The sequence below is a fragment of the Brachypodium distachyon genome, chromosome 2 (assembly GCF_000005505.3).
Source record: "Brachypodium distachyon strain Bd21 chromosome 2, Brachypodium_distachyon_v3.0, whole genome shotgun sequence".
Classification (NCBI taxonomy): Eukaryota; Viridiplantae; Streptophyta; class Magnoliopsida; order Poales; family Poaceae; genus Brachypodium; species Brachypodium distachyon.
The window spans coordinates 32,034,721-32,055,318 of NC_016132.3; the positions used below are offsets into that span (position 1 = coordinate 32,034,721).

Consider the following 20,598-nt stretch of genomic DNA (forward strand, 5'->3'; position numbering starts at 1 on the left):
AATTGGACACACTGAACCTTCAGATGGAAAACTCTCTGGCCCGAGGCAACACCATAGAAAAAAAAGAACTCGAGTACCTTTATTCTCAACGACACGACACCACACCCTCTACCATGGTATTGTCGATAAGGAGCACACAAATCATATTACTAAGAACTTTTTGATACGTCTAGGAGTACTTGATGTTCCCCTCATCTCGAAGCACCAAGATGGTGACTAGAGGCGAGGGGAACGACAAATCTCCGATGGCCGCTAAAACTCCGTGGTCTTTACTTGCAGCAAACCCTAGAAGAGCAGCGGCTTCTTGGCTAGATTGGTATATGTTATGCATATGAGAATCGCCACGTACGTGGGTCATCCTCTTACCGAAGAGGTTGTCTCGGGGCTTCAATTTGATGGCGAAACGCCCCCAATCTGGTTAGGCCTAGCTACAAATGACATTTCATTCCTGAAGGCTTTCTTGAAGATGCTGTGTTGGAGTGCTGATGCACAAGCAGATACTGACATTTCATTCTTGAAGACGATGTGTTGGAGTGCTGATGCACAAGCAAATAAAGTGACAAGAAGGATGCCACGAGGCCGGCGGCAGATGTTTCCATGGATGTTGGCCTTCGTTTATCAATTTATATTGTAAGTCGTCTGGTTCGATCAGTGCAATGTAAATTTACGTTTTCTTAAGTGTAAAGGACATACATATATACAATATAAATAGAAATCTAAATTCGTAGTTGTGATGCTTTGAACCCAAGTATTGAGATTGTACATCCACTCCCCACCCAAGTGAGCTATTCCCATCAATATTTTATCTATTTTGACACAATGTTAATGAAGAAGAGAGCGGAACATCTCTTATGATATACCACCTCTCAAGGAAATTGGCACAAAGATAATTAGATCTCTCTCACTCATCTGTTGAAAGATAAAGATAATTATTTTGGATACAACGCTAAGGAACAATGTATTAAGAGATTATACCTTAATAATTACTACCATTCACTAAAATATAGTACTAAGAGCATCTCCAAGAGATTTCCTAAAACTGATTCCCTAAAATCAGTTTTAGAGATAGGAGAGAGAAGGATTTCTAAGAAAAAATGTGCCCCTCTCCAATAGGTTCCCTAAAGTGGTTCCCTATATCTTGATTCTTGTCTCACTGCTAAAGCGGCCCCACTTGTCAGCCACAGGAAAGCTGTCTTCTTCCTCCCCATGCCTACTCCAGCACATCGCCACCCCCTAAGTCCAAATCCGATGCTCCCCTTCCCGTCGCGCGAGCCAGCCGCCGTGCCCGGCCGCCCGCGCCTTTCCGCCGCGCCCCCTGCCCGCTGCTCATCTGCGAACCTGCACGCGCCGCATGCCTCGCAGCTGCGCGCCCCGCCTCGCGGTCGTGGTGCCTTGGGCGCTCGCGGAGACTTAGGGGACCGGTCTGCCCTTGCGCTTGGCGGTGGTCTTCCTTGGTGGGAGGCCGCTCGTCTGCAGCAAGGAGGACGGCAGCGGCGACGCCATAGGCATAGCCGGGTCCTCCTCGTGTGCCACGGCAGGGGCGGAGAAGGGAGGCGCGGGGGCGTGGGAGGGCAGCGTAGGGCCGTGGGAGGGCGGCGGTGGCTGGGAGAAGGGCGCCGGAGGCGCGGACGAGGGTGGCGCCTTCACGGATGCGGGTGGCGGCGCTGACCCGGGCGGCGGCGGCTCGATTTCTTCGCGGACGAGGCAGCGGGAGGCGGAGGCGGGCCATTTCCGCGTGGATCCGGAGGCGCGGCCATGGCCAGCGGCGACGGAGAGCAGTGACGGCGGCCGAATCGCAGGAGGCGGGGCAGCCGAGCAGGCACGGAAGGAAAAGGAAACAGGCGGTTTTTCTTCACGCGCTTGCTTTTCGCGTTTTAGGGAACGGGGTGTCGATTTCCTACATCTAGGAAGAGGAGAGAGAAAATAGGGAAGTTTCCTAAAATTTTAGGCATAGGGAATGAGACAGGAACCCGTTGAAGCAAATTTTGAGCATTTTTAGAAAATGGAGACGGCTATTTTAGGAAATGGGTGATTTTAGGGAACCTCTTGAAAATGCTCGGACACTTGAGGAACAATGCATTAGGAGATGTCTAATATTTGCATTTGCATGCTTCTATGCACGCCACACGACATGCCTGCGGTGAGAAAACAACGCAATTAACTATCACATGCCTTTTCCTTTTGGATTAAAAGACGTATGCGTTTGTGGCTTTAATCGCTATTGGGATGTGGAAGCATGATGAATGGATGAAGAAAAGCAGCAAACATCAGAAAGATGTCGGGCTGCTCCCCTGCTCTGCTCCATCGAAGCATCTTCAGCTGAGCTCTAGATCTCCTGCACTTCTCTCTCACCCGACCGACACTGGAGAGCTCGAAATGTACCCGAATGGTGTTGTTTCAAGCTTCATTCGAACAAGGAATTTCTTCCCGCTTATTTGTGGGGTTACTATTCCAACTTGTTTACCGTTTTCTTCGGTTATTAAGGAGTAGTTTGTTTGCTTTCAGAAATCGGAGAATAGATAAATAGTGCAGATCGATGTATAGTAAAAATCAATCGTCGAACTTTTCTTCCCTAAAAAAAAAATCAATCGTCGACCGAGAGTTCTTCCCGGAGGAGACGGCCTTGTCTGAACTTTGGACTTTTACTTTTGGTTGTCTCTGCCTCTTTGGTAGCCTGCCTCTTCGCTGTCTACGTACATACACATGATCCCAATCCCAACCAGGACTTTTTCTTTTGTTCCCCACTTTGCTCAGGCCTTAATGATCATGGCCTATTAGGTTATATGGTGTCTGCTCCCGAAACAAAAAGAAGGCAGCGTTAACGTAAACATGCTCGAGATGTTCGATGTTCTGTATGTCGATACAAGAAAATCCACTGGCTCACTGAGTATATGCTACTATGCCTATACTCCATCAGCTATTAAATATAAAGCATATTTCTTATCCTCTGAACAACAATTAGTATATTAATTTTGACATAAAAATGATATTGTTGTATTCGTATTAAAAAGTACTTACTTATTGTTTATGATTTGTATCACATAATTCACATGAATGATGAAGTAATTTTGGTCAAAACTTTGATAAATAAAACAAAATACAACTTACATGTTGCAGGAAACTTTTAAACATTAAAATTCTGCATTTTTTTTTGCAGTTGTGTGAGAAATTTGAAATTTATGGCTATATATGGGCTAGGATTCGCCCCCACAGAGCTAGGAGAATTGGATAAATGTCACCCTAACTTTTGTTGATTCAGGAAAATGTTATTGCTCCTTCCATTTCTAAATAGTTTTACATCTAGATTTATTTTAAAGTTTGACTAGATTTAGATAAGAATACATCAATATTTACAATACCAAACAAATGCATTATAAATGCATATTTCTCGATGAATACAATAAAACTAATCTTGTGTGGTAAATCTTGATATATTTTCTATAAAGTTGGTAAGATTAAAAAAAAGCTTGACTTATGCTAAAACTAAATGTACTACAATTGTTTACTCCTGGGAAGGAGGTGGGTATTCTACGAGTAAGAATAATAACGGGCTATAAGCTGGCTATAGGGATTTAAATATCATATTTGTGTTTAGTTGGATGAGTGAGAAGAGGAAATGGGCTGTTAGCTAATAGCCAGCTGCAGCACAACCTCCTAGGCTATTTGTGAGAGTAAAATGTAGACCCAAATTTAATAAAATATAACATCTTATAGCTCACTATTGTACATGTTAACTATTAGATGGGCTGGCTACTGCCATGCTCTTGCTCTGCTAGCCAGTTCTTTGGCTCGTTAAATAAGCTCGTTTAGCCGGTTATTCTTCTCCTTCCTCGTTGCATTCACCACATTTTTATTTGAGGGTGTTAAATATGCGTCTTATAAATTCACGGTCTAAAGCACTGTCCCGAGAATTGATAGACTACTACGGTATTGCACACATTAAACAAGCTCGTTTACCGAAACTAGTGCGAGTACCAACACCAGACAAGACAAGAGTGTATTCAGCAGTGACAAGCGCATGCATCTGCGCCGGCCGTCCCCATTCCTGGCGCATCATACGGGGAGTGCACACAAAAAGTTTGCGGCGCGCGGACTTGGTGCCTCTCCCGGGGAACGGAACAGCAAAAATCACGGCCTGATTAACCGAGGCCGCCGCCGCGCGCAGCCTGCTCCCGAGTCAAAAGCTCGAATGAGAACGCACGGCGCGCGTCAGTGCTAGCGCTTGACTCCTGCATCAAACGATGCGAAGAAAGAAAAGAGCAGACAAGGAGATGATAAAACGTAGACCTGCGGCAGCTGTGTCGCGGAGCGTAGGTTCCGTAAATGCGACTATGCGAGCATGGCCGGGATCGTCTACAAGGGTGCGTTCGTATCAAAATATTGGTCGATCAAGTTTGTTTTTTATCCGTCAGTTTTATTCTGATATAATATTTTATGGTCAAACTTTTATCTTAATGAAAGCTAAAATGTCATTCTGTAAGGAATGGAGGGAATATTATGTATTTCATCCGTTTCAAAATGTAATGCTTCAAACCTTTTAAAATTTGACCAAACTTTATGTCATAAAAATATCAACGTTTAGGGTGTCAAACCAAGTTACTATGAAAATATGTTTCACAACGAATTTAATGATCTTCATTTGACATCGTACATGTTGATAATTTTTTTGCATAAAGTTTATCAACTTTATAAAGTTTGAGACAGTCAACAAAAGTTTTGCGCCGCAGGCCTGGTTCTGACTTTATAAAGTTGATTGTTAGACTTTATTTATGCATAGGCTCGACATAATTTATTGATGTTTTTTTATTTACATATCTTATCTCTTTGTGATGTGTGAGAATCTTTTAACAAACAGTGCGATAATGTTTCTATAATCACGGTGGAATCCCCGAATTCATTAAGTTGAGGGGATGTCCTCAAATTGTGTTGGTTTGCCAGCGGTGCCGCCTCCTTCTCTTCCTCATCATCCTTGGCAGTGACATTAGAGTAGCCTTGGTTAAGATTGTGTCAGCGGCGACGTACTCCATGCATTCTAAAATACACTTCATATAAATTTGTGCACTTGAACCAAAACAGTTCTCGTTTCTAATACTTGACCACTCATATTAAGTTAATATTAAATGAATGTGAGTAGTTATTGGATGGATGCGGGTAAAAAAAAATGGTATATTGTGGAACAATAAGAATAATTTATACGACTTGTATTGTGGGATGGAGGGAGTACTTGGGACTCATTTGTGCACCTCGATAATAGTGGAAGCGTCTGTCGTGACATATATGTCAACAAATTGTTGGAGATGGAACATAGAGCTACGGTTGATAAAATGATGCATAATCGTTACTCTGTAACTGCGTAGTGTAGGTGTGTAACGATATTTAGAAGGGAAAAAAAAGCTCTATTGACTCCCGGCGTCTCCGTTGCAAAATGCACGCAGCCCCAACGACCACCATTCCACCAAGAACAATCTCCTTGCAGCAAAATAATAACAAAAGGAAGATTACGTAATGCAATGCCAGCCTCAGGTTCTAGGTAATTTGACACAACCTCCAGGCACCGTACCTCGTCACCATATTCTTCCTGTCATCCGGTCGCTGCAACAAAGACCATAACCGCAACCAATTGGTGCACAAGAAAATAACCTGCAAAAGATTTGGTAAATTACTTTTTCATGCAAAAAATCACTCACCTAACAAAATAGACCAACAAATAGCGCTAGCCGCCTAGCCGGATTTCCCCTGCAGTTTTTCCATAAAAAGAAAAGGATTTGAGTTTTTACCGCGCCTAACCTAACAATTAGTTCCAGAACATATCGGTCATCAAAGGCAATGTAAGTATGTTTGCCTCTAGTCCTCTAGCGAATTGGTTGTCAAAGAAAATGTGTTAATAGCCCCCTCTTGGCCAGAAAACCAACATTGCCTACAGAAATATCTTAACCAACCTTCAAGCTTGTGTTTTGCTAGAAGTGTGTAACCTGGGATCTCAGTTGTATGTCATAGAAACGTTTTCCATCAAACCACTTGCTAAAGTGTAAAAGGTGGACTGGGGTAAACAACTAGCCATGCCTCCTTTGAATCTCTGCTCCCGCCCCCCTTTCCCTCCAGTAGTCCAGTATAAGACGGACCCTTTTGAGCTTCCCCAACTCCCTCCAAAGCCAACCAAATCCCGTGCTCTTGCACTCTGTTTCACACACCTTCTTGGTCCAGTGCAATGGCCAGGAACGGTGATGCTCATGTGTTTGCTGCATTCCTTTGTCTCCTGTCACTCGCAGCAACGGTGAAGCTGGCCTCTGGCCATGACTACGGCATGGCATTGAGGAAGAGCATCCTCTACTTTGAAGCGCAAAGATCCGGCATGCTCCCTGCAGACCAGAAGGTCACCTGGAGAGCCAGCTCTGGCCTCTTTGACGGGAAGGCCAATGGAGTATGCACATTTTATCTTCACGCACAGAACTAATCAAAACAAGTCTGTTCCTAGGCCGTGCTTTGTTTTAATGCAATCTTTGGGGCATTTTTTCGTTTCAGGTGGATCTTGTGGGAGGGTACTACGATGCAGGGGACAACGTCAAGTTCGGGCTGCCCATGGCGTTCACGGTGACCATGATGTCCTGGAGCATCCTGGAGTACGTCGAGCAGATGGCGGCCGCCGGGGAGCTCCAGAACGCCATGGACGCCGTCAAGTGGGGCACGGACTACTTCATCAAGGCGCACCCGGAGCCCGACGTGCTGTACGGGGAGGTCGGCGACGGCGACACGGACCACAGCTGCTGGCAGCGGCCGGAGGACATGACGACGAGCCGCCAGGCGTTCCGCGTTGATCCCCAGAACCCCGGGTCGGACCTGGCCGGAGAGACAGCCGCGGCCATGGCTGCCGCGTCAATGATCTTCCGCACCACCTATCCGGGCTATGCCAACCTGCTCCTCGAGCATTCTAAGCAGGTATAGTATATTCCGTAGGCCCAATCCCACAACCAAACTGAACTCTGTACTCGAAATCTAACATAAACAGCAAAAGTATTAAATCTAAAATGTCGCCTGACTGTTTGAGCGTGCAGTTGTTTGAATTCGCGGACAAGTACAGGGGAAAGTACGATGCAAGCATCCCCGTCGCGCGGAACTACTACGGGTCATTCAGCGGATACGGCGTAATAAGAAAACTTCTCCCGAAAACAAGATTCTGACAAAGCAAACATTCTGACGTTTTCAATTTGGTAAAAAATCCAATCCAGGACGAGCTGCTGTGGGCGGCGGCGTGGCTGTTCGAGGCGACGGAGGAGCGGTCCTACCTGGAGTACCTGGCCAGCAACGGCGACGCGCTGGGCGGCACGGGCTGGTCAATCAACCAGTTCGGGTGGGACGTCAAGTACCCCGGCGTGCAAGTCCTGGCGGCCAAGTTCCTTCTCCAGGAACGAGCCGGGGAGCACGCCGACGCGCTGCAGAGGTACACGCAGAACGCCGAGTTCTTCGTGTGCTCCTGCGTCGGGAAGGGCGCCGTCAACGTGCCCAGAACCCCCGGCGGCGTCATGTACCACCAGCGCTGGAACAACCTCCAGTTCGTCACCAGTGCTTCCTTCTTGCTCACGGTCTACGCCGACTACACCACGGTGGCCGGCCGGGGCGCCGTCCGCTGCCCCGCCGGCGCGGTGCAACCTTACGAGATCCTCACATTCGTCAAGTCCCAGGTAATTTGGTTACTCCCTCCGTTCCATAGTAATTGACGCGGATTTAGCACTTATTCGCCACCTGATATTAATTAATTCCAACATTCTGTTTTGCATTTGCCTGACTGTTGATTTAATTTACTTTCAGGTGAATTACATCCTGGGGGACAACCCGAGGGGGACGAGCTACATGGTCGGGTACGGGTTGAGCTACCCGCGGCAGGTGCACCACCGGGGCGCGTCCATCGTGTCCGTGAAGAGGGACCCGTCGTTCGTGAGCTGCCAGGAGGGCTACTCCAGCTGGTACGGCAGCCAGGCCAGCAACCCCAACGTCCTGGAAGGCGCCATCGTGGGCGGGCCCGACGAGTACGACGACTTCGCCGACGAGAGGAACAACTACGAGCAGACGGAGGCCGCCACCTACAACAGCGCGCCGCTGCTCGGCGTCCTCGCCCGCCTCGCCGGCGCCTGCGGCGGCCTCGAAGAGGACTCACAGTCACTCCCGGAGGTCAGGGAGGTGTCTCCTTCACCTGCCAACCACACGTTACGCCGGGCGTACCATCGACAACGTCACGGTAACTAGCTACTCTGTTTTTTTGTGTGGCAAACGCCGGGTAATCGAAGTGCAAGAACAGAGGAATGATTCTGATTTTACTTCTTTTTCGTGCAGCTTCTTCCGAGCACCTTGAGATTGCGCAGAATGTGACGAGGACGTGGGCGACGAGGCGCAGGACCTACTACAGGTACTCGGTCACGGTGACCAACAGGTCCCGGAAGACGGTGCGGGGGCTGCACCTCGGCATCTCGGAGCTCAGCGGCCGGCTGTGGGGGCTCGAGAAGGCGAGGTACGGGTACGTTCCCCAGAAGTGGCTGCAGGCAGCACTGCGGCCGGGGAGGAGCGTCAGGTTCGGGTATATGCAGCCGGGACCCCCGGCAAATGTGTGGGTCACTGGATACAAGCTGTTCTGAAGACTCAACGACGAGGACTCACTCCCGGCCGGAGGTGCTAGGATAATCTTAGATTTTGGTGCGATATTGGCATGGGATGGGAGGAAGAAGTGATGAGATTAACTATGTTCTGGTGCTCATCCTCTGCCTCCCGACCTAGGGTGTTTGGTTTAGGCCAGAGAAGTTTGGACTTTGGAGATGGAGATGTATTTGTTCTCCTACTTAGTCCTTAACCTTTCAAGTAGCAAATGTGTGTTTTTATTTCCTAAACGGAAGTATCCAATGTATGTTGTGCCAGTTCTGAATTGAAATGGCAAGACTGGTAGTACCAGCTCCTCCTCCGTCTTGCTACCCTCCGGGCCCCTTTGCTCGCGAGTGGCTCGCCACTCAACTGCCACGATTTTCATGTGCTTCTCAACAAGCTTCTCTGTTGAGAAGCAAAAAAAGAAGCTTAAATATATACATAGGAACCTGTAACCTTTTATGTGGGGTTTCGAGGACACAAAGTGGGCTCGCGTAAACTCTGCTCGATTCATCAGCACATTAGTAATTCCGTTTTGTTATACACCAGGCGCCTGATTTCTTTTGGAAAAGCAGGCGAATTTTGGACCGTGCGATCCCCTCGCCAAGATCCGTGAAATTTTTCACTCTTTACTTAGCCTCCTTTTGCATTTCTCAGTCGGCCCTCCCGTGACCCCGTCCCACCGACTCCCCCTCGAATCCTCCCCCTCTGGTGCCTCACGCCGGCGCTGCCCCTGCCGCCGCCGCGGGCTCGTTGCTGCCGCCGCCACCTCTGCTGCGCCATCCCCCGTCTATCCTGCTGTGCCGCTGCCGCCACCTCTGCTGCGCTATCCCCCGTCTCTTCTGCTGTGCCGCGCCGCCGCGGGCTCGTTGCCGCCGCCGCCGCCTCTGGTGCTGTGCCGCGGCGCTGCGGGATCGTTGCCGACGCCTCTTCTGCGCCATCCACGGTCCCTGCTGCTGCTGTGCCGCCCCTGCCTGTTCTTCTCTCCAGACGATGAGGCTGAGGTGGGGGTGGTCGAGGGCAGAGGCGATTTTTTCCCCTCTCCGACGGAGGCTTCGGTTCTTCTCTTTCCCGCCCAGTAAGCTGGTGCTCCGCTTGTTGTTGTGTTCTTCGTCGGCCGTTTCTGTGAGCTTTGCTCCGCTTGTTGCGCTTCTGGCCTTGGCTTCTGGTGGCGGCATCATTATGGTTTCGGAGCTGCTCAACTCGAGAGGGTCTGGTTTATTCTGTGGCAGTGTGCACTGGCTTAATTTGGGGGTTTCATTTCAGCGTGCAGTTGCTACTCAGCTTAATTAGCTATAGGGAAAAAACTTCTTGCAGCGTTAGTTACAGTGTGCAGCGTGTTGTGTGATCTGATGATCCCTGAGAGTATGTAATGTATAGTTCCTGATTAACAGAACAGTGTATGAATTTTGGTATTCATCTCCTGACCAACTCATAGACATTGATTCTGCTAGACTAGATGTCTCTTCTGTGGGTTTTAGTTTTAGTTACTCTGCACCTCTCCTTTTTCCTTTCTACAAAATTTGTGCAAGAAACTGTTGGGATGAAATTCCACTCTCAGATGAGTAGGACAATAAGATCATCATCATCAGGGAAACCCCTGCGATTCTTATTCCCTGTGTGCTCCAAAAAGCTTGAACAGAAACCTCAAACCTTACGTGACAAGGAAATCACTGTCCATGGATCTAGGAGGACCATCCGGCGACATTTTTCTGCTGCATTTCAGTCGGTGTTCATGGTACGACACAACTGGCCTTGTCGGTCGATTCTTTCCTGGTCGATTTGCGCTCACGGTGATCCATGCTGAATTAACACTCATTTTGATCAACTTGTTAGCTAATGAATTAAACACTCATTTGCTACCAGCATGAACAACTGTCCATGAACTCACCCTGAGTGCCTCATCTGCATCCTTGTGACACCAATTCAGGACCTACCATCCGTGTCAATTGCTGTACACAAGTCCTGGGGGATCCTAATTGGACACCCAATTGCACAAGTGCCACTACATCAGGTAGTTTCAACTTTCAAGTGTATATCACAGATGGGTTTGTGTACCCTGTGCTGAGTTATTTATGAGCTGCAAGGTTGGTGATACTTATTGTTGCCATCCATTTGTACAGCCAGCTGGGTTGATCATTTGTCCGTTTGTGTTACGGATGCTGGGTGGCAAACTAGCTAGTCCAATTTTTGGATGAAAAGAACATGACACTGGTAAGTCATTCCTCGTCATTTTTAATTTATAGATTGTTTTGTCTCTTTTAAAATTGCATTCTCCTGTACAAGTTTTGCACTATGCTATCGCTGCAATCATAATGTTGCCAAATTGCAATTGCACCACCTCATCTACTCGTTTTCATTCAATTTTGATGGTGTTTTAATTTGTAACTGCACTGATAATTGCACTGTTGCAGTTCAGCCTTCTGTATATTTTTTGAGTGCACTTCTTTTATTTTGTGATTTTCTGGTTGAATGGTCTCAGCCCCGCTAGAAGTTATTGATTTAGTTTGTCGCAATAATGAGGATAAGCTCAATTTTTGTTCCTTTCTTCTCTTTTAGGAATCTGTTTATAAATTGCAGCCTCTTCTAAATCAAATTGCACTTCTTCTGTTGCAACATTAGATACTTCAGACTGCAATTCCAGATTTTAGGCTTCTAGCTACGTTTCGATTTTTGCGTTCTAAATTATGCAATCTATCCCAATTGTATTTTTTTCATCAAATATAAGTGCACTGCCTTCTCTCTACTCCAATAATTGCTTTTATTGTTCTCTTTTTGCTATTTTTTGCAATCGAAGCGCTTGATATCTGCTAGTCACTATGTAATCTGCCCTTAATGGGATGCTTTTATTGGACAATTTAGCTCTGTCGAAATTCTAGCATTCTCTATCGTTAAATTCTATGTCTATATGACAAAACTGAGGTGACAGCAGCCACAGCTGATTGGTTTTGGGGGAGTTTTTTCTTAATTATTGCACTCTCCTAGGCCAAATTTTGCACTGTTCCATCAATGCAATTATGATGTAGTCAAGTTGCAATTACACTGCCTCCTCGACTTGCGTAACTTTTATTTTTTTTGCAATTCCAAGCACTTAACCGGTTAATGCGGCCATTTCAACTGGTTGTCATTATTTTGGTTGTTTTCCTTGTAGCATTTTTGGAGGGAAATTTTCTGTAATGGAGAACAAAATATAATAGGTTACAGTAGAAAGCCCAATTAATAATTTCTGGAGGGAAAAACACATAAGACTGCTATTTTTGTTTTTGTCCATTAGATCTTTGATGTACAACTTGCTTTTGCCGCTTTGGTCCTGGAGCAGCAGCATTCCTTGTCCATCGCTTAACCAAGATCAACATCAAGGAAGGCATGGCAATTATCTATGTGTTTGTTAAATATGACATTTTTTATGTTTTTATTTTTGTAATTACTTGTTTTTGCCGCTGTTACCCTTTTTGGGCAGGGCTCTTTTGTGTGTGTATGTGTGTTGCTGGATGTCTGAAACATTTTCAGGGTGTGTTTTTAGCTAGTTAGTACTAATTGGTTTCTTGATTCTTTCAAAAATTCCCGGAACCAATATCAAATGGCCTTAGGACAGCTAACAAAGGCGATATTCTTATTTACACTGGAGAGCCGGAGGTCGCAACCGAACTCAAGTTTCATATTGACTCCGACAGACGCCTGGTCTGGAAGAAGAGAAGAATCATATTTCTGTTCTTCAAGGAGATGTCCTGCCTAGTAGTCTATGTTAAGAAGCTCTGAGTATCTTGGTAGCAACTTTTTTGAAGCACTGAACCAAGCAACTCTAATGGGTTGTGTTTGCATGCCCATCCCTAAACTGCATGCATATATGGATGAACTGGTACCTTTTCTGTCCGTGTTATGTGTGATTACCATCGCAGCACACCATGTTTCTTGCACCACTTTATTTGTTGATTGTGACATATGTTTTTTGTTTTGTATATGGTTTACTTATGAGCTTTGGACACTTTGGTTTGGGGACGCAGATGTTTCGTCGAATCAGCAGTGAACAGGTACTTTACTACTTGCTGCGATCTGTCCCCTTGATGCCATTTAATAAAATGAAATTACGTGCACTTTACTACTAGCAATCAAACATCGCATGAAATGCAATTGTAGCTTATTGACACTGGAATTGCAGTCCAGTTTTGAATTTTGCTGATTGTTGCTTCTTTTGTTCACCACATGAATTTCAGTTTGTGTAACACTGGAATTGCATGTGGTCTAACATGTGCAATAGCATCTTGTCAAATGCAATTGTAATTGTTTCTCATTGTGGAGCAGTTGTTATGTTCATTACCCTTAGATTCTTAGTTTTCTTTATCATATAGACTTTTTGAAATTGTCACTCAGTTACTGTACTGTGTTTCCTTTTGCTGTAGCTGAAATGCATGTAAGTGCCATTTTATTTTGTTTATGTGTCTAGTTTTCTTTTTTAAAAAGCACATGACTAGTTTTTGGCCACAAATCAGGTGACTGAATTTTTGTCAGAAATCAGGCGACTGTTTTCTTTGGAGTGATTTTTGGGCCCAAATCAGGCGCCTATTCTATACACAGAGCCTTAGTAATTCTACATCATGAACTACAGTTAACGCTAACTCACAGAACCATATTTCATGGAAAAGTTCTTTAAGAAATCCTAAATTAATTGTATCGTAGAACCACATTTCTACGGACAAACTTTCTCGGATAGCCAAAATCTCACAGATTAGATCATTTCACCTAGTTTTCTTCTGCTCCCCATGTCATCTTCTTCCTCCTCCAGCCATCACCGTGGCCAAGCAGGACATCGCCTCCATTGCCGAGCAGCACACCGTTGTCGTGGCTGACTTCGCGTCCCGCTCGCCTCAGCCTTGATCCCTTCAACCTACGTGGCCTTGAATCCGTGCCTGAGCCGTCCTTTATCGCCTCAATCACTATAAATGTCCAAAAATTTTAGCACCATCTTTTTCCAGCTTCTAGCTCTGCGATTGGCTGCCACCCATTCTCAAAGGTACTGCGCCACCTCCATCCGATTAGCCTCCACCTTCTCTATCTCCTCCACCCCTTGATGCGCCACCCTGATCGCCGCACCACCTCCATTCAAAAGTAATTCGCCACTTCTTGTCTTATGACATGAGGGTCCTATCCGTCAGGATTCCTTGAGACAATTAACTGGTTCCATGAAACCCTAGGCCACGAGAAGCGTGGTTTTAACCTATTTTTTTTAGAAGCGCGGTTTTAAGTATGCCGCGGTCCACGGGCGTACATTTGCCGGGCTGGCTTGGCAGTTGGCAGGTTCGCAGAAGCCCGCGTCCACCCTGAGGCTGAGAGCCTGAGAGGTGCCAGCAAAGCCCATTCCGGACTTCCAGACTGGAGTTCCAGTCGCTTCTCGTTTTCAGACATCGTGCCGAGCTCCGCGGAGGACCTGGGATCCCGTCAATTTTCCTCCCTCCCTCCCTCCGTCCGGTCAAGCGGCGGCTCCCACCGCCACGCCGCGCCGTCCAGCCATGGCGGCCGTCTCTGGCTCCTCCGACGGTGGCAGCGAAACGCGGCTGGTTGACCGCTGCATAGATGCAGCGGCGCGTGGCCCTGCCACCGTGGATGCCTGGCGCCGGCAGCGCCGGTCGCTGGAGCGCCTCCCCGGGCAGCTGGCGGACGCGCTGCTCCAACGCCTCGCCGCCCGCCGCCTCCTTTCCCCCTCCCTACTCGAGTAAGCTCTCCACCTTCTCCGCTTAGAAATGCCCCAGCTCGCGCGATTTTTTCTACCCTGAGAAGGATTTGCCGCTTTACCTTTCCTGGATCCATTGTTTCCTGCTCTGTCTGGATGAATCATGCTTGCGTGTCCAGGGTTTTCCGGCACTCGGTGGAGGAGATCGACTTGAGCGGGAACATCGCTGTAGATGCGGAGTGGCTAGCTTACCTCGGCTCGTTCCGGTACCTGAGGGTCCTCAAGCTGGCGGATTGCAAGAATGTCAACAACTCTGCTGTCTGGGCACTCTCAGGTATACAGCTCTGAAGCTTGTTCAATTATGACTGAACCATGGTGGTTCCAGTCTATATTTCCCCAATACGTCTCAGTACTTGGTTTGATTGCAGAAATTAATGATCTAACTAATTTTAGCAAAACTCATTTTGGTGCTTCAGGCATGAGTACTCTGAAAGAATTGGTCTTGTCGAGATGCTCAAGGATATCAGATGCGGGCATCAAACATATAGTCTCCATTGATAGTTTGGAGAAGCTACACTTATCTGAGACTGGATTGACTGACAATGGGGTGACGCTGATCTCTGCACTACAAAACTTAGATTTGCTAGATTTGGGAGGAATTCATATGACTGACAAAACCTTGCGGTCACTACAGGTATATACTCACGATGTCAGCTTGTCCCATGCTAATTTTTGTCCTATTTAGTACTCCCTCCGATCCTAAATTCTTGTCGTGGTTTTAGTTCAAATTTGAATTTAGGATTGGAGGGAGTAGTATTTTCGTTTTTTGATAGTGTATTTAGTATGCCACTGTTTGCCTATTTCTTTTTGAATGGCATGTAACGGCGTGTTAATTTCTAGCTGTATTATTTTCCTAGGTATTGACACGTCTTGAGCACCTTGATATATGGGGTAGTGAAATTACAAATGAGGGAGCTTCAGTCCTTAAAGCATTTACAAGATTGAGTTTCTTAAATGTTTCTTGGACACATGTGACTCGCTTACCACCTCTTCCAAACCTGCAACATCTTAATATGAGCAACTGCACAATTCATTCTATTCGTGATGGGGATTCTGAAGTTAATGTTCCTCTGGAAAAGTTTACTGTCTGTGCGGCCTCATTCGGTAACATTTTTGAAGTGTTCTCCAGCATCCAAGGAAGCTCATTGTTGTACTTGGACATGTCCGGTTGTTCTTTAAGCAACTTGCATATCTTTGAAAAGATGAAACATATAGAGCATCTGGACCTTAGCTTCAGCAGAATAACAGATGCTGCAATCCAGCATGTTGCAAATATTGGAATGAACCTGAGACACCTAAGCCTCAAGAATACTGGAATAACCTCTCAGGCACCATGTATTTTGGCAGGAACAGTTCCAAACCTGTCTTCGCTGTCTTTAGCTTATACAGAAATTGATGATTCTGCTCTAGCATATATCAGCATGATGCCTTCACTGAGAGTGATAGATCTAAGTCACACAAGTATTAAAGGTTGATCTTTTGCTTTCCATCAATTTGTTTTCTTGATTAAGTCAACACGTTCTTTTCTCCGTGAAACTGAATTCCATCATATGACAGGGTTCACTTGTGTTGAAGTAAACTCGGAGAAAATACCGTCGATGCCTCCACTTGAGCATCTGATGTACCTTGAAAGTCTCAATCTGGAGGACACAGCACTGTCAGATGAAGTCATACCTCCCTTGGCATCCTTCAGAGCTATAAAATATTTGTACCTAAAAAGTGATTTCTTGTCTGATCCTGCCTTGCATGCCCTTTCTTCCGCCTCAAATTTGACACATCTTGGATTTTGTGGGAATATATTATCAGACTCAGGGCTTCTGCAATTTGTGCCCCCCGCCAAGCTACGTGTGTTAGATTTAAGCGGCTGCTGGATCTTGACAGGAGATGCTGTTTCAACATTTTGTAAGCACCACCCAGTTATTGAGGTGACACATGAACTGTGGCAGGAACTTCAACCAAATAGTGGTGGTACTTCGCAAGTTCACAAGTCTAGGCAACTTCCAAAGGCAAAAACAGAAGCTGTAAACCGTCAGGCTGGCCCTAGTAGGCTTTCTGGTATATTCTTTGTAGGTAAGAGTGTTATAACTTCATTCTGACTTACTCACTTTCAGTTAGAAAGAATATGATCTGAGTGTCAGATACGCATTTAATAACATATGACAGCAAGTTTTCCTTTGATTTTAACAGATGAAAGGATAAAATACAGCAGGGAGGAATTGATGGAGCTCCAACACCTTACAGAATTAAATTCAGTGATGCATGGTGTGCATCTTCCACCAGAACTGTGGAGGATGGGATGAGACAAATTCTGGTTTACTTTATCATGGACTTCATCTTGTCATTTGATAAATTATTTCCACCTTTTCATTTTGAGAGCGGCAATTTTGAATTTTTGTTATTTGACATTCCGCTGATCTCTCTCTCCCTACCGCAAACTGGCCGACTGTTGTAATATCAAGAATTTGATTGTGTAATTTGTATACTTATGTAACCCTGGCAAATGATTGCAATCAGCTCAGCTGTTATTGCATAGGGCATTTCTTTTTGGTTGTCAGGTGTGATCACGCTTTTAGATATGTGATGGTTTTTATCTTCAAACGGTGTATGGATTTGCCATTTGATCTTTCTTGACCAGAGCACATGCATACTTTTATCTGGCAGTCTGACCTATGAGCAGCACACTGTAACCAAAGGCAGTTCATGTGGTACAGCATAATCTATGTAAACATTGTTTCTGGACGCAGATAACTCTTTTCACCTCTATTTTGTTAATTTCTGAGTGGAGACTAAGTAGGGTCCATTTTCCTCCCTTCCTGTACTGGAAGTTACATTAATGTATCTGTTCTTCTAACCAGTTACCAGCTACGAGGTTCCAGAGGTTATGCAAGTATGCACAGAAAGAAGCAGCATGATACTTTTGAAGTTGTATTGCTCACATAACTGTATGCTACATTCTGTGTAACTGTAAGATAAACCAGGTATACAGAAACAACTAGTGCTTTGCAAAATAAATGATTTAGCAGAAAAACTAAAAATAATGAACATCAGTTAGTAGAAACACAATAGATCGCTTATTAAGAAAAAACCGAACCTGCGGAGCTCATCTGTGACCATTCACAACTCACCAATATTCTCCACATGAGCATATCCCGTCTTTCATCCTATGGAACCTGTTGCTATCTCTCAAAATAATCTCTCTTCCAGTGGATTTAGAGATATACTTGATCGCTGAATGACAATCTGCACATACACGGAGGTTCTTAAATATCCTCATAGGTTTTGTTGCGGACGTAGTAATCAAACCAAATGCGACAGCGATCTTTTCGCTGTGCTGAAGCAAATACTGTTCCTTAAGCTCCTCCGACATGTCATGGAGCACAATGCTCGTGTCTGGTACATAGCCAATATCTTTGATTTCTCTGATCAACGTGACCAACTTCGCATAGATATCTATTGCTAGCGGATGACTGGTATCACCAGCTCGAAACTCGTGAATGGTGTTTCCAACATCCATCCAACTCAAGCCAGTTTCTTTACTCAAGTTCTTGTCTCTCATCAGACTCCTTATTCTTGCAACTTCATCCCACAAACCAGCATCAGCATACAAGTTTGAGAGCAGGACATAGGGAGCTGGATCTCGCGGCTCGAGATTTATGACATGATTAGCAGCAATTTCACCAATCTCAGTATTGCCGTAAGTCCTACAAGCACTTAGAAGAGTCTTCCAAACCAACGCATCCGCTTTACAGGGCATTTCGTTAATGAACTGCCGGGCTTCTTCAACAAGACCTGATCGTGCAAGCAGATCCACTATGCAAGCATAATGTTCCATCCTCGGTAAGAGTCCGTGATCCTTCTGCATTGATCTGAAGTGCTCCTTCCCTTCTTTCACAAGACCAACATGGCTACAGGCAGACAACACAGCAATGTATGTGACGTCATTTGGTTTGACACCAGCCAAGATCATGTCATGAAACATCGACAGCGCTTGTTTTGCGTACCCATGTTTGGCTAAGCCACTAATTATTGAAGTCCATGATATCACATTATGGTCCTTCATTTCATCAAATGCTCGACAAGCATCCTCCAAGTATCCACACCTAGCATACATGGAAACAAGGGAGTTGCTTATGCCTTGATCAGACCGAAATCCTGCTTTCATTGAAAGCGCATGTAGTTTCTGACCTTTGGTAAGCAATCCTACACTGGCGGCAGCGCTAAGAAGACTAGCAAATGTGAACGTGCTGACTCCATCATCCATGCCCTCAATCTTTGAACTGCAAGAGGCATTGTTTCTCTCAGTTTCAACATCAGGACTCATGGAAAGTATGTTCGTCTCATAAAGCTGGTCGAACGCCTTTCTAGCCTCCTCCATGCAACCAGATTCAGCATACATGCTGACCAGAGCATTCCCAACAACGTTTACATGCGCTATGCTGGTTTTCAGGACATGGGCATGAATTTGTCTGCCTGAGTCTTGGTCAGAAAGGTTTGCACAGGCCTTAAGAAGATTAGAATATGTGATGTGATTTGGTCTGATACTCTCATTTAACATTTCTCGGAACAGGGCCATCACATTGTTTTCCTGTACTCCAGATTGTACATATCCTGATATCAGCGCTGTCCATGACATCACGTTATGCCTGGGCATCGTTTTGAAGACCTTCCTTGCATGTTCCATAGACCGCTCCATTTTCAATTTTGCGTACATGTCCACAAGTCCACAGCTCACACAGCTATCAGAAACAAGCCCCAGCCGGAGTGCTACAGAATGCAGTTGCTGCCCCAATCTGACCGATCCTAACTCCGTACAAGCCGAAATCATACTGCTCATGGAGTATCCGTCGGGCTCAAAACCATCATCCAGCATATGGAGAAATAATTCAACTACCTTACTTGCGCACCCAGCTTGCACGTACCGTGTAATCAGCAACGTCCATACGACCGATGTCCTCTCGATCAACCCATCAAACACTCTTTGCGCTGCCACTAGGTCCCCGTTCCTCGCGAACATATCAATTAAGGCACAGCCCACTGAGACGTCGGTGCCCCAGAACCCCGTCTTGAGTACAAACCCAAGGACCACGCCACCAGCCAAGCGAAAGAGCTCCTGCGGGAAGCAGGCACGAGCCGCAGCGCATAGGGTGAACGCGTTCGGCCGGAGCCCCAACTCGAGCATCTCGCCGAGAAGGCGCAGAGATTCTCGCTCCGCGCCGTTTCGCGCAAGGCAAGACGCCATGGCAGTCCAGGAGACAAGGTCCCGCACGCCGCACATTTGGTCGAACACCCTGCGCGCGGCTTCCACAGCGCCACACTTGGAGTACATAGTTAGGAGGGAGTTGGCTACAACGGCGTCGGTATCGAGGATCTCGCTGCGGAGGAGACGGCGGTGAAGCGCGCGACCGAGGCGGAGGTCGCCGGCGCGCGCGGCCGAAGTGAGGAGCTTCGCCGCATCGCAGGAGTGGTCGGACGAGAGCACCAGGTGCGCGGTGAGTGGATTCAGGTGGCAACGAATGGTCGGGAAGGGAGGCGGCGGCGGTGGGAGCTTGGCTGGAAGGGCGGTCAGGGTGGAAGCCATAGATAGCAGCTTGGCGTGAAGCGAGGAGGGACACGACTCCCTGAGACACGACGGTGATTGCCATTGGATAACGGACGGGTCCTCGAGCCTTTTTCTGCCTCAATACCTGCCCTGTGGGCTGTGGCCTTATTCAGGTTTTTCATTTTATTTTATTTTATTTTAGAAACAAAGTACAAACACAGATGATCACACACGCTCACACCTATGCACACATGCAAACTACACATATGAGCACCTCGACACATTGAGTGGGCAGATCTTAAGATATCGACGGCTGTTGACAAGTTTAGAATATGAACACGAAGGTGCCGGTGGCACCACAAAAAACGAAACCGCACCCTTTGTTTCAGGTCAACCGCGCGGCCCGTAGCTAAACCTGCCAAGCCCATATCCCAGGTCTAGGCATGGCTCAGTAGCCTGGTCAGGCTCAGGCCTGTCTGCAAAAGATTTTTTTTTTTAAAAAGTGCTAAACTGGTTGTACCAGGCTAGCCCGCGCGCGAGGCTCTTGCACGGCCCAATCGATGCTTGTCTTGTACCTATAGATCATCTCTTTGTGTCAGTTTGGGAACTTTTCAACCTAATTCATCAAGAACGGGAGAGAAAAACAATCTCCTGAAACCTTAGCCGCCTGAGATAAATCACGTTTCCATATCTTCATCGGTTT

The 20,598-nt window shown here is 46.4% G+C and overlaps 3 protein-coding genes and 1 long non-coding RNA gene across 6 annotated transcripts; 2 read left to right on the plus strand and 2 right to left on the minus strand.

The window, feature by feature from the left end:
- Positions 1 to 5,221: 5,221 nt before the first annotated feature.
- LOC112270682 lies at positions 5,222 to 6,099 on the minus strand. Its single transcript, XR_002963088.1, has 2 exons — positions 5,561 to 6,099; positions 5,222 to 5,469 (listed from the first exon to the last, which is right to left on the minus strand). It is a non-coding gene; the product is annotated as an uncharacterized LOC112270682 (long non-coding RNA).
- Positions 6,099 to 8,947, plus strand: LOC100830407 (endoglucanase 15). The gene is made up of 6 exons (XM_003566376.4): positions 6,099 to 6,421; positions 6,523 to 6,936; positions 7,053 to 7,142; positions 7,227 to 7,679; positions 7,807 to 8,233; positions 8,329 to 8,947. The coding sequence occupies exons 1-6, from the start codon at positions 6,209 to 6,211 to the stop codon at positions 8,625 to 8,627; spliced, it is 1,896 nt and encodes a 631-aa protein (XP_003566424.1). The 5' UTR covers positions 6,099 to 6,208; the 3' UTR covers positions 8,628 to 8,947.
- A 335-nt stretch (positions 8,948 to 9,282) lies between these two features.
- LOC100844673 (internalin-I) lies at positions 9,283 to 16,954 on the plus strand. Of its 3 annotated transcripts, XM_014899317.2 has the most exons (8): positions 9,283 to 10,642; positions 10,752 to 14,338; positions 14,476 to 14,630; positions 14,773 to 14,990; positions 15,214 to 15,826; positions 15,914 to 16,075; positions 16,163 to 16,426; positions 16,544 to 16,954. In XM_014899317.2, the coding sequence occupies exons 2-8, from the start codon at positions 14,136 to 14,138 to the stop codon at positions 16,654 to 16,656; spliced, it is 1,728 nt and encodes a 575-aa protein (XP_014754803.1). In that variant the 5' UTR covers positions 9,283 to 10,642; positions 10,752 to 14,135; the 3' UTR covers positions 16,657 to 16,954. The 3 variants fall into 3 exon arrangements, with proteins under 3 accessions (XP_014754803.1, XP_010231600.1, XP_024314460.1); XM_010233298.3 differs by having other exon boundaries at positions 9,285 to 10,642; positions 15,914 to 16,426; XM_024458692.1 differs by lacking the exon at positions 9,283 to 10,642 and having other exon boundaries at positions 10,764 to 10,842; positions 12,633 to 12,659; positions 15,914 to 16,426.
- Positions 16,955 to 17,252: 298 nt separating this feature from the next.
- Positions 17,253 to 20,017, minus strand: LOC100844982 (pentatricopeptide repeat-containing protein At3g49170, chloroplastic). Its single transcript, XM_014899316.2, has one exon. It carries the CDS (start codon positions 19,932 to 19,934, stop codon positions 17,478 to 17,480), a length of 2,457 nt encoding a protein of 818 aa, XP_014754802.1. The 5' UTR covers positions 19,935 to 20,017; the 3' UTR covers positions 17,253 to 17,477.
- Between the last annotated feature and the right edge of the window lie 581 nt (positions 20,018 to 20,598).